This window comes from Eschrichtius robustus, chromosome 6, assembly GCF_028021215.1.
Source record: "Eschrichtius robustus isolate mEscRob2 chromosome 6, mEscRob2.pri, whole genome shotgun sequence".
Lineage (NCBI taxonomy): Eukaryota > Metazoa > Chordata > Mammalia > Artiodactyla > Eschrichtiidae > Eschrichtius > Eschrichtius robustus.
This window is the reverse complement of record NC_090829.1, coordinates 104188396-104201872: the sequence shown is the minus strand read 5'-3', so window position 1 is coordinate 104201872 and position 13477 is coordinate 104188396. Positions and strand designations below refer to the sequence as shown.

General features: G+C 39.6%; 1 protein-coding gene across 1 annotated transcript in view; it reads right to left on the bottom strand.

The window, feature by feature from the left end:
* The window catches only part of PROS1 (protein S), a 60947-nt gene extending 48869 nt beyond the window's left edge, over positions 1-12078 (bottom strand). Inside the window, exon 1 of the mRNA XM_068545604.1 lies at positions 11909-12078. Coding sequence (XP_068401705.1) covers positions 11909-11984 — 76 coding nt within the window. The 5' untranslated portion in view covers positions 11985-12078. The remainder of the gene's footprint in view (positions 1-11908) is intronic.
* Positions 12079-13477: the final 1399 nt, after the last annotated feature.

The following is a 13477-nucleotide window of genomic DNA, read 5'->3' as shown; positions in this document are numbered from 1 at the left end:
AAATATCATATAATTGCAGGAAGTTACAATTTTACCATTTTTATGGAGATTTAAAAGCCAGTGTTCTTGAATGTGTCCTTTTAAAGTCCATTCCAAAAAATGGACCAGAGGACTAAGAAGAATTATGCTAATGGCCTAGAACCAGTAAGAGCTGGTTCCTATTACCACTCCTCCCTAGAAAAGACTCAGAATCTATGTGGATAAATTATCCTTATTTTATTTTCCCTCAAGCCTGGAGATTTCAATTTCTATATTTGGAACAATGTAATATAAATGAAGGGGTTTACCCCATACTAGACCTAATAACAATTTATTACGTTTAGAAAAAACAAAACTGCAACTTTAAAAAATTAAAGCAACGTTTGCACTTTAAAGCTAGCCTTAGAAACCCCAGTTCCTAAAGGTCCTCTGTTACCCTCACATCTAATAATTTTTTACTGATAGACCTTCCCTACAGCTGCGTTCTCCTGCCATGGGGCTCAGCTTCTTTTCTCCCTTCTCTGACATCCTCTCCCCTTCTCTTTCCCTGGCCACTGTCTACTGCCACCCCCTGCAAATTTCTGTTCACTTCTTATGCAGAATCATTTATCTATCTTCTCTGTTATGGCCTTACAGACCAGAATGATTCAAACTCTAAGTGTAGGGATTACCTGAGGGTCTTGTTAAAATGCGTACTCTGAGTCAGCAGGTCTGAAGTGGGGTCAGAGACACTTCATTCCTAATAAACTCCCAGGTAATGCTGCTGCTGGTCTATGGACTACACTTGAATAGTAAAGCTATAGACCATGTTTTGGGGACTTTACTTTCTAAATCTAAAGCCATTTTCAAGGCAATTTCTAAAATAATAACAGTTCTCACCATAGGAATAATTTCAATATCAACTGCTACAATATTTTTTTCAAGCTGCCACATTAATAGCCAACTTAATGTCATTATACTAAGTCATCAGCTGGTCTGTTCATAGGCGTGTTAATTATGCTCTCTCTCTATCACAAATTTTATTCAGATAGTTAAAGCAACCTTACCCTGTGTAATATACATCACCAAAGGTTTAAATGGGCAACAAGTATTTGTGCTTCTCTTAGAGGAAGAAACAGTAATCTTAACCTTGGAGGAAAAATGTTTGTAAGAGAGACAATGCTGACCAAATCTTCCATGTGCTTCCTTGCATTGGAAGCAGATGTGAGTTTTGTTACTTCCACACTAAGACGGTTAAGAACAAGTACGAAACTGAGTTACTTGTACTGAGGTGGATGGACCTAGAGTATGTCATACAGAGTGAAGTAAGCCAGAAGGAGAAAAACAAATACTGTATGCTAACACATATATATGGAATCTAAAAAAAAAAAAAAAAATGGTTCTCAAGAACCTAGGGGCAGGACAGGAATAAAGACGCAGACATGGACTTGGGGACACTGGGAGGGGGGAAGGGTAAGCTGGGACGAAGTGAGAGAGTGGCATGGACATATATACACTACCAAATGTAAAATAGCTAGTGGGAAGCAGCCACATAGCACAGGGAGATCAGCTCAGTGCTTTGTGACCACCTAGAGGGGTGGGATAGGGAGGGTGGGAGGGAGATGCAAGAGGGAGGAGATATGGGGATATATGTATATGTATAGCTGATTCACTTTGTTACAAAGCAGAAACTAACACACCATTGTAAAGCAATTATACTCCAATAAAGACATTAAAAAAAAAAAAAAAAAACAGAACAAATACGCCTCCTCCATTGCTTTCCTTTCTTGTGGGGACATTGGATGCCATGTGTTCCAGATGGTACAACTAGAGATGTAAGAGATTTACACAAACCACACTGAACTTTACACGACTAAAAAATAAACTCTTATTTTACTAAGTCACTGAGATTCGGTGATTTGGAGACTAATTTGAAGATTTGTGGATTAAAGTGTTATCACACCATAGCATATCTTACCCTAATTATCATAAGATTATGGAAAATTTAAACTAATGCCTATATTCAATAATGTGCTAATTTGCTCCTTCATTAATTCTAAAAATAAGAGAGTTCTAGTGAAAGCATAAAACACATAGATAAGACAGAGTACTTCAGCTTATTCCTTGAATAAAATAAACAATAAAGCAAAAGAATGAAAAAAAAAGCCCTAAATATATTTAAATATTAGAGAATAGCACCAAGAAAATATCAGTTTTCTAAATTACCCTATAATATAAATGGGGAAATAAAGATCTTAGAAACCTTTATCACACATCAATCCGTGATCCAAAAAAAAAAACAGAACAAAATCTTATAAAGTATCCTAAAGTCTGAGAAGGCTAAGGACAGATCACCTGGTATGGTTGGAGAAGACAATAAAGAGAAAGAGTCTTTCAAAAAGGAGGATTGGCATGTGAAAAGACCACAAGGGAGAGAGGACAGAGAAGGACCAGTTTTCAGAAGAGGGGCAGGGAAAGCTCATTTGGAGGAAAATATTTGGAAGCCTCCAGATCATGAGCCTTGTACACCAGGTTCAGACTTCAGAAATAGAAGAGACAAAAAGCAGCCGCAGATGCCTCCTACTGATTTTTTAGAAGCAAACCACCATCACATGGTGGGAATGGTGGGTGCCTTCAGCAGCTGAGGGCCTGAGACCTACAGCTGCCAGAAACAGAATTCTGCCAATAATCCGTGAGTTCGGAAGAAGATTCCAAGCTTCAAATGAGATCTCGGCTCTGGTGGACCCCTTGATTTTATCCATGTGAGAACCTGGAGCAGCTCCCTGAACTTGTGCCTGGACTTCTGACCTATGAACCTATGAGATAATAAATTGTGTTGTTTTAAGATGCTAACTTTGTGGTAACTTGTTATGCAACAATAGAAAACTAATACTCAAGGCATATATAATTTTGAACTAGGCTGAATGTATTAATATTGTTAATTTTGTTCCATGTGCTAGCTAGAGCCCCAGCTTCAGTGCTAACAGCTGGTTTGGTTATCTAATGCTATCGCAGACAAAATCTTGGCACACACTGAACAACACTGAAATGCCAGACATTCCTTGACATAATATCAACGAAGGAATAGGAGTCAGATGTTCTGGCTTGAATTGTTCATGTGGCTCCTACCTGTTCACTTCCTCACTTATCCACCCCACTCCCTAACAGAAGAAAAGAATACATTTTCATGACTATCATAGATTATTGAGGAAATCACTGGAATTTTAAAAAAGCATTGTACTGGCTGTTCTCCCTAGGTAGGAAATCTTGCTGGGAGGGGCTGCAATGAAAATGGGCTCCCGGATCTCAGGTGGGACGGGAGGAACCTGCGTGGCTGAGCTTAGGTAGCAGCCTGTACTGACCTGAATCAAAGTCAGTGATCAAATCTTGGAGGAAGGATTAACAGGCAAAGCTCTCCCAAAATTAGACGGAAAGACAACCCACAAAATTCTTCACTGAGTTTTTCACCCCAAACTCTCTGGGTTAGCAAATAGAGGCCGTATAGTCACAATACAAAGAAATCACCACCTCGCCTTAATTACCAGTCGAATCAGTGGATGAATACAGAACCTCTTGAATGAAGAAGAAAGACGCCCTTGAGGAAGCATCTGTAAATTTTCTCCTCGTTTTCTCCAAAGCAAAATAAATGCACCAGGTAACTGCACTAAGGAAAAAGACTCTCAAAACTTTATTCATTATTAGATGCCTAAGATCTAAGATCAAAACACCTAAGATCTAAGGTATGCTGTTCAGAACTGAGGATTATGAGGCTCAGTTGATAAAGGGAATTCTGTCCTGAAACTATAGGCCCAATCAGACTCAATCTTCAAACTGTGATTCCTTCTGATTCCTTCCCCAGGCCTAAGAGCTTTGAACTATTTTCAGCAAAAATCTGGTCATGTCGGAATATTCCCGCTCAAGTGAGAAACAAGTTGTTATATACCTGGCTGTCCATCACTAAGATGGAAGAATAGATTTTGATGGACCTCTTATTTTTGAGGCATATTCCACTTTTAGATGTTCTACTCTGAGCTTTTTACTATGAGTCCAAAAGCTGCCAAGTGTGGGTGGAAACCAAAATAAGAGAATGCTCTCTAGCTAGTTCAAAGTTCATTTCAAGCAGTCTGTCATGTAGCCGAGCCAGTGACTCATCAGATCTAACTGGGCTTAAATGGTCCATAGGACGGTAGGGTACTCTTGAGACACCCTAGCAAGTCCCAGAAGAAGAATTTCAGGAGTGATCCCTTTGAGTTGGGAGCAAGTCACGTTTGTTTCAGCAATTATTTTCCCTTTGAGAAACTATTCCTGGTGTCCTTTTGGACTTTTGTGAGGTGAAGATCTGATCACAGGACAATGTGATTTGAACATCTCATCATGAACTAGATGCTATGTTTTTCATGTAGCCATAAATTTAGTTATGACAGCAGTTCAACTGTGAAATGTTCAAATGGTATGAATGGGATGAGCCTAAAGCACCACTAAGTGGCCTGGGCCAGTTTCTCATTCTCCTGACTTCTTTCCCTCCCTCCACCTCCCTTTATGGACTCATGAGGAAAGGCCTACAACCAAGAATGAAAAGGAAAAGATGCCTCAGTGTGATGTACCAACATGAGCCAGAGGTAGACCTGCTACAAAGCTACAGCCAGAAATGAACTACAGCCTCTCTCAAGGGTGATCCTGAAGAGCACAGGAGAAATAAAACCTTCACAAGGGGCGGACAGATAAGCAGTTATTTCTCATTGTCCACTTTGCTTAGAATGAGAAATTATCAGAGATCAGAATCTTTGCTACTTTCTCAATAGTTACAAATGGTCTGTCCAGTTGTTCAGAGACCTGTAAAGAGTTAGATCTTAGGCCTAGAAACAAGGAAGTTTGGGCAAGAATTGCCCCAGAGCTGAGAATATTTGTGTTCCAAGTGGATAGCCCCATACCAGGAAGGTTCTTAATTATAAAAGGGGGCAGAATGGCCCACTTAATGATTGTCAGTTGTGGTTCTTCTCAAGGTAATCTAGTGCAAGGCTCACAAACTCAGAAATCAACAAGTGTCTGATAGGTACCATAAACAAGGGAAGAGAATTTGGTGACAAACAATGAGGAATGCTTGGAATTATGGCAAACTGGAGAGGATATAATCTGTCTAAAGAAGGTAGCTCTGAATCAGCTCTAGCTGAATCTTTTTTTTTTTAAGATTTTTTTGGATGTGGACATTTTTAAAGTATTTATTGAGTTTGTTACAATATTGCTTCTGTTTTATGTTTGGGGGTTTTTTTGGCCACAGGGCATATGGGATCTTAGCTCCCTGACCAGGGATCGAACCTGCACCCCCTGCACTGGAAGTTGAAGTCTTAACCACTGGACTGCCAGGAAAGTCCCAGCTCTAGCTGAATCTTGCTGTGTTGGAATGTGGGCCCAGAATTTCCAGATCTTCCTTTGTTTTTCAAAAGAATTTATAAAAACAAATTTTTGGATGAAATTTTCTGATTTTTAAATAGCTATGAGGACCAACACACAACTCTGTGGGTACATATGGCCTTCAGGCTGTTGCTTTGTGTCACTTAGTTTATTGCTTGTTCAATATTCATAAAAAGGCAGCCATGGTGGCAAGGATGGAGACTACATGTAGACTCAGTTACACAGACTTTCTCTCACGAACGGTCCAGACTCTTGCTGTTAGCAGAATTGCCATTCATTCAGCTGTTGTAAATCGGACAGATTACAAAAGCCAACCAGTTACCTGATGAATGGTTGACTAGTTAGGGCACTTTTTTAATGAAGGAGCAGCAATTTGGACTCACAGGTAGAGACATTTATTCTTTATTTGGATTTAATTTTTCCATCAGCACCACTACTGGAAGGCTTGTTCGATGTTTTATGCTAAGCCATACAACTTTAGAATTAACTCCACAATTAAAGAAATAAGTCAATGGGATGATTATTATGGTTTTCATTGGTCTTATTGTGTACTCTAAGACCTGGAAAGAGCTAGCCTTATGGAATTATGGACTGATCAATTATTGAGGGCTCAGTTATTGCCTTTTGAGACACAGTACTATCTTCCAAAATGTGGTTTTTTTAAGAAAGTGGTACATTCTCTGAACCAGCAATCATTAATATTTTATTTGGTGCTCTTTTTCCTAAAGCCAAAATACACAGGTTAGGAGTGAAGGTAGAAAGGGAAGAAGTACTTGTCATGATTTGATAGTTAGTGACTGAGTTGAATTGTGTCCTTTATAAAAATGGTGAGGTCCTTATCCCCCAGTACCTATGAATATGACTTTACTTGGAAATAGGAGCTTAGCAGATGATCAAGTTAAGAAGAAGTAATAAGAGCAGGCCTTAATCCAACGACTCATGTCCTCATCCAAAGGGGAAATTTGGAACAGAGACAGACATGTATAGAGGAAAGATGATGTGAAGACACAGGGAGAATGCCATCTACAAGCCAAGGAATGTCTGAGGCTACTAGAAGCTAGGACAGAGGCATGGAACAGCCCTCAGAAGGAACCATTTCTGCTGACACCTTGATCCCAGACTTCTAGTCTCCAAAACTGTGAGACAATAAATTTCGTTGTTTAAGCCACCCAGGTCGTGGTACTTTGTTATGGCAGCCCTAAGAAACTACAGTAAGTCTCCTGCATACGAACCTTCAAGTTGCGAGCTTTCAAAGATGCAAACATGCATTCGAGTGTCCAATCACATAAGTTAGTTCAGGTGTCTGGCGTACACTGTCACGTGCATGCATCCTCTACAAGTGGTTGTGCTTTTGTGTACTTTACTGTATAGAGTACAGTAGTACAGTAACTTTATTTCAAGCCCAGGATGTCCGGAAGCAAGAGTAAAAGCAGCGGTGATGTAGCTGGTACACCTAAGAAGAGGTTCATGATGCAGGAAATGGCAAGGGGATTTTCTTTATTTGAGGAGGCACTGTTAGTTTTTGAGGCACAGGAACCAAACATAGAACTGTACACGAAGGTTGCAGCAACCGTTCAGAAAGCAATCCAGTGCTACCGTGTCATCTATGACAAGAAAAAAAGAGCTGCTCCCCAGACATTGCTGGATCGTTTTTTCAAGAGGGTAGACAGAATTGAATTCAGCAAGGAACCAGAACCTGTGCCATCAGTGTCAGGTGTGAGTGAAATTGCAGCTTGCCCTCCGTCTCCTATTGCTGACGATCCTTCAGCTCTACCATCTTCCACCTCCTCTCCCTCCTCCAGTTAGTAACTCTTCTTGCCTGTTCACTTGATGCCAGCCCCTGTATGCCAGCTGATGTACTGTACTACTGTACTTTACAAGGTACTGTACTGTAAGATTAAAAATGTTTATATTTTGTGTTTGTTTTTTATGTACTATTTGTGTGAAAAGTACTATAAACCTATTACAGTACAGTACGATTGTGTTACTTGGATACTTAGGCCAACTTTGTTGGACTTACGAACAAATTGGATTTACGAACTCACTCTCAGAACAGAACTGCTTCGTGTGTAGGGGACTTACTGTAATTGACTGACCTGTTCTCCAATTTTTTGGTTTCTTTCTTTACAAGTAGGTTCCGTTCATCTAGAAATTGGGAAACCAAGAAGGAACGCATTCACTAGGAAACCTAACATATTTTCCACTGAATTAGAAGCTGAGACTGCTATGTAGCTATTTCAAGTTCTTTACTCCTGTTGGAAAAAAAGAGAGAATTATGCTGGAATGACAATAATCAAGGCAAAATAGTGTAGTTGCCACATACAAGTCAGGGTTAGAAGTGTTGCCTCTCCAGGATGACTACTATACACAAGAGAAATTGTAAAGAAGAGATGGATACAATCATCCATAGGTGGGAACAACAGGGCTCAGGTTCTTCCTGAATAAGGGTGTGGTACATCTCATTGAGTAGACAAAAAAATCAAACATGAGGAACTGCCTAAAAGCAGGAGACATATGAACAGGGTAGTGAAGGAAGAAGTCATAAATACCAGCTCTAGCTTAAAACCAAGAGAGACAGGCAAGCCCTAAAGCCAGTACCTGTATTCCCTTGCTTGTCTTTTTAAAATTATTTTCTGGAATATAGGATGTGTTGGTATACTACAATGTATCATTTCATCCATAAAGCACAGCACATTGACACAGAATTGTGACAGAACTAGAGGAGGCAAGGACATCATCACCTGATGATACTAAACTAGGAAATGGCAGCCTTGAGCCTTCCTCTCTGAGTGTGGTGACTGGAATCTCTTGAAGAGGAGGTCCTTTCTGCTGTACATTAGTTATTTGCATTATATTAGAAATATCTGCATTATATTTGAAATGTTTTTCAAATGGTGTTCATGGAAAGAAGGGCATGTGTGTATGTTGTACAGCCAATAACTGGAATGTGTAGACTTCTCTTGTTTCTGCTTCCTTCCCAGGATCCATTCCTTTGTGGGAGCTGTCCTTCTGGCACTCTACCTGATTCTACTGAGCTGTCAACCACAGGACTCCAGAAACAAGCTAAGCCAAAATAATCAGGCTCTCTTTTCTAAGAAATTCAATCATGAACAGGTATACACAGAACTACAAGGCAGTTAGAACTAAGTCATCTGATGGCAGCTCCTCACATAGTGAGCACATGAGTGCCCACTATATAGATCACCTAAATGCCCAAGTCCCTGGCTTCCCTAGGCCTGGTTATTCAACATGCCATTAAGTAGGTCTTCCAATAAATCTACTCAGCTTTTTTTTTTTTCTCTATTTTTCTTTCTTCCTTCCTTTTTTTTCTTTCTTCCTTTCTTCCTTCCTTCCTTTCTTTCTCCCTTCCTTTTTCTTTTTCTTTCTTTCTTTCTTTCTTTCTTTCTTTCTTTCTTTCTTTCTTTCTTTCTTTCTTTCTTTCTTTCTGCTTTAGTTAGCAAGAGTCTTTACTGTTGCTTGTAGCTAAAGATTAATTAATATATGTATTATCAGGCTTCTCATATTTTTTCTCACAGTATTTTGAAAGTTTAAATATGCATATAGATCATTTAGCTATTAAAGAGGTTATTGAACTTGGTGGACAGAAAAGGTCTATTATGAGAAGCATGACCGTATATCCTAGATAGGATTAATGGCAAGAGAATACGGCACAGGGTGTTGTTGTTGTTGTTGATGATGATGATGGAGTACACCAGATATTGTCTCTAACTCTTCCAGCACCAACCCCAACTCTAACCTAAGCTTGATAAAATCTCTCCATCAGTGCAACTTTTTGGACTCTGAAGTAAAGGAAATTTAAGCAAAGACAAAGATAGATAAACAGTAAAAGAAATGGTCAGAGGAAGAAAGAGGAAAGCAAAAAAGAGAAGGAAAATATGAGTCAGTAATGTCAAGGGTAGACTGCACCTAAGCAGAAGTGGAAGTCTGGAAAGGGCCAAATTAGCACAGCCAAAAGGGACATCCCCTTTCTTCTATTTTTCTTCACACAGCCTTTAGTGTGGTATACAATATATAGACAGCCTAAGTTTTAAATCTATAGATAGACAGATACACATATACGTATAGATACAGATTAGATACAAGCATGTGTGAAAAGTCAGTTCACATCTCTGAACAATTTCAAAAAAGTTGAACTGGATGATTTCTCAACTCTCTCAAACCTAAAGCTGTGATTTTTAAACTTTTTCTTTAAATAGCGACTGTATTTCTGTGGACTAAACAATAAATCAAATATTTGGAATTCTAATTCTATCTCAAATTTACAATCTTAGGGAGTAAACACATTCCATCTGTATCTCAGTTTTCTCATCAGTAAACCAGAAATTATTTTTAATCCAATTAAAGTAGAATTAAAGAACTAATTTATATACACTCAGTGTCTATATATAACAAGATTTCTCCATACGTATGGTTTGATTATCTCTGTATAATACACATAGACACACACATCATTTTTTAACTCTGCCTAGATTCCATGAACATGTAACAATCTCTACAAAAAGAAAGGGTTTAGCAAATTCCTGTGGTGACAAGCAGTACGTGGGGTAAGCCATTTTTGCCTTTTTCTTCTCTCTAAAACACTGGTTATCATGTTTTATGTATTTACCCATATATTTCTTTGTAAGCACAATTAACAATCTTGTTCTCTGGTACAGAGTTCAACAAGCAGACCCCTGAGAGGACAATGCATGGCAGTCCAGTCCATAAATGATTATCAGTGGAAATGTACTCTAGGCTCCCATGGATGGGAAGATCATGGTTGGCCCTGGAGGATGCATTCTCTGTATTTTGTTGGCTTCACTTGTACACTCTAAAATCATATTTCCCAATAGGGAAGCTGTCTCAGTCTGTGCAGGGGTCAATAAAAACCTTTCTGTGACGACAGCACACTCCATATGTTTAAGCGTTATTCCCAACATCTTGCCTTGCGATGTTCACATTATTTCCTATGTTAGTCTTTCCATATTGATTACAATTTACCAGTTATTTAGACCCAGTAGTTTTTCATGTTTTAATTATCCCCTCCGTAATTATTTTTTCTCTCCATTTCCAAATGTTCTTTTCTCTCTTCAGTGTTTTTTTGTTGGTTTTCACTTTCATGAACTTTCATTTCATTCTGGTAGAATATGTTAGTGACTTCCAAAATGGAATGATTGCATTCCAGGAGAGTGTGAAGATAATTCATTAAGGTACAGAAAGAAAACACCAGTGCTACTGTTCAGATTTATTTTGACTTTACCCTTTAAAAACTCATTTAAATATACGTAATATAATGTTCATAGTATACTAGGTCAGAAGTGCAGGTGTGTAATAAATAACTAAATATTAAAAAAAATAAAAACACTGGTTATCAGACAAATACTTGATTGTCCTACTGAACTATATAGATAATGAGTTACTGTATGTGGTCCATATATAGGCTTAATGATAGAGGTTTGTATGCTGAAGTTCTGCTATTGTGCGTCTTTAATATAAAATCAACAAATGTTGTTTTAGCCTTTAAATTAGAATTTTAAAACACCTCATTCATCCTGATCTGTAACTAATAAAAACTAATAAAACTAGTAGAATGTTAGTAAATTCCTACTTAATTCTCCTGACATTATCATCTTTGAAAAGTTTACATTGGAGCTTTAACCAATCTAAATGCTATGGTGTAATTCAGAGTTTATCTCTCCCGTGCCATTTCCTGAGAATAAAACATAGCACAAGTAAGTATTTTTGACCAGTGAGCATGCTTAACCTTTAAAGAACAAACTAATTAACTGACAACTAAGATGTACTAAATGCCTTGATATCCCTATATATATATATTTAGAGAAAACTCAATATCCTGCCTTGAATCCAGGCATGGGAACATAAAGAACAGGAAACACAAAGATAAAGTACAAAGAACTCATGCGACGACCTCAGATCAGTGGCACTCCGTCAAAAATCCTCAGTACGAAATTATCTGAGAACTACAATCTTTAACAGTCCTTTTGATTTCAAGGTTAAAAAACTGACATCTCCGAACTGCTACGCAAACCCGCCCTCATCCCCAAATAATTCGTGTGTCAATGTTGAGATAAGGAAACCCAGCTCAAAGTCCAGGCATTGCAGAGCGGAGGTAGGTTGCAGCAGGGGGTGCTGGTTGGGGACAGGCACTAGTACAAAAGGAAGACAGAGTGGGCTGACTTTCCTCTCTACTTTTATACTGTAATGTGCTCATCCTTGTCCTCTGACTGGGAACTTCAACTGTTTGGGGCAAATGGGTACGTGTTCTAATTCCTTCACTGGTATTTAGTATCACTCTTGTTCTAGAATCTGTCCTGTAGTCAACACTTGATTCCCAGAGCAGGGTGAATATTGACCCTGCCTCCACCATTACACTGCCCGCTAGATCCACAGCTGATGGAAGCACTTGCTGGAAACTTTCTAGGAGGCTGCAGCCCTAGAAAAGAAAATCCTCCCAGCAGGGCTCGGAGTTCAGTTGGCAATGCTGAGAGAAGAAGACAAGACGCTATTGATTACTCACAGTTCGCCTCCAAGACGGGAAGCACTAGGGCGAGGCACGCCAGCAGCGCCCTAGAGCGCCCACCCAGGACCCTCATGGCGAAGCGCGCGGAGGCGCGGGCGGGGACGGTGGCGCGTCGCGGCGGGGACCCTTGCGCTCGGCGTGCCGCGGGGCTGCGACTGGAGCGCCGCTGTCTGAGAACTGCGGCGCGGAGGCGCCTGCGAGCGAGCGCGCCCGCGGAGCAGCCGAGCCGGGGGCGGAGGGGACGGCCCGCTCCCAGCCCCCAGCCCGACGGGGCAGTGATAACAAGGACATTTCCTGGAAGCTTTTCTTTTCGGAGCTGGGGGCAGGGCTCAGGGAGAGTGCTGAAGGCCTAGTAAACACTGTCGAGACATCCTCCTCGCCCTTTCCCAGACTCCAGCGTTGCGTTCTGGTCTCCGGAATGTGAAGTTTGCCAAGGAAAAGGGGAAGCAAACTCAGTAAAACACACACACACACACACACACACACACACACGCGCGCGCGCAAAACACAACCTCCAGCGAGCCGGAGTGGAAGGCAGAGTGGCCAGGAATACTTTGAGGACTCAGAGGTCGGGGTGTCCTGGCTTAGAAGGAAAGCATCTTGAGAGACTGACACTGGGAATGAAGATGTTAACAAAAACCTAGAAGCGAAATTAGAACTCTAGGAAGGCTACAGAGAACAGATAATGGAATCAAATGTGATAGTTTTGATTGTCTGCATTTTTGTTTTGTTCTTGAATTTATAGCGTAAAAAAACTATAGCAAAAAAAAATGTTTTGGGAAAAAAGAGCATGTATCAAATTCTATCACTTTCAAACAGCTCGTTTTTGGTTTTTGCATGTTACCTCTGCTTTTTTGTGCTTAGGCAAGCATATTTGAAATATGTTACTTAATGTTTAAGGCTGCCTTTGGAGCTAAACCGCCTGGATTCAAATGGCAATGCTCTGCAGCTTACTAGTTGTATCATCCGTAAAATGGAGATAGTAGTAGGTTTTCACAGTGTTAACAGAAGAATTTAAAGAGATAACACACGTGAAGCAATTAGTGTGTTAAAGAGTAGCACATAGTTAAGGCACACTTACTACTATCATTCCAGTATTTCTGCCCAGTGAACAATATCAGTTGATTTCCTATGTGTGTGAGTGAAAGTCAATAGGCTGATGATCTTTCAAGGGTGTATTCCAGCTCTAGCTTTCTGTGGTTTTATGATCCAGGTGGATGAAAGTTTTTATTAGAGTCACTTTTTCTAAGAAAATTTGCAAAGGAATTGTTGGATATATCCATATTCTTCCCTCTTTTAAATTCTCTTCCTTCTTGCTATGTCTGACTCTACATGTCAATCTATTCACCACTTTATTCCCACCCGAAGTGATTTAATTATAAATATAATTCTAATCTCGGTAGAATTGTTTGGTGGGCTAGCAATCAGAACATAAAACAAAATGACCTTTAAATACTATATTTAATTATTGAATATTTAAATGCATTTAGGCCATGAGTCTTTCCTCATTTGTTAGGAAGAATTACAAGTAGAATATCAATTTTGAGTTCTCAAAATTTCACGAGG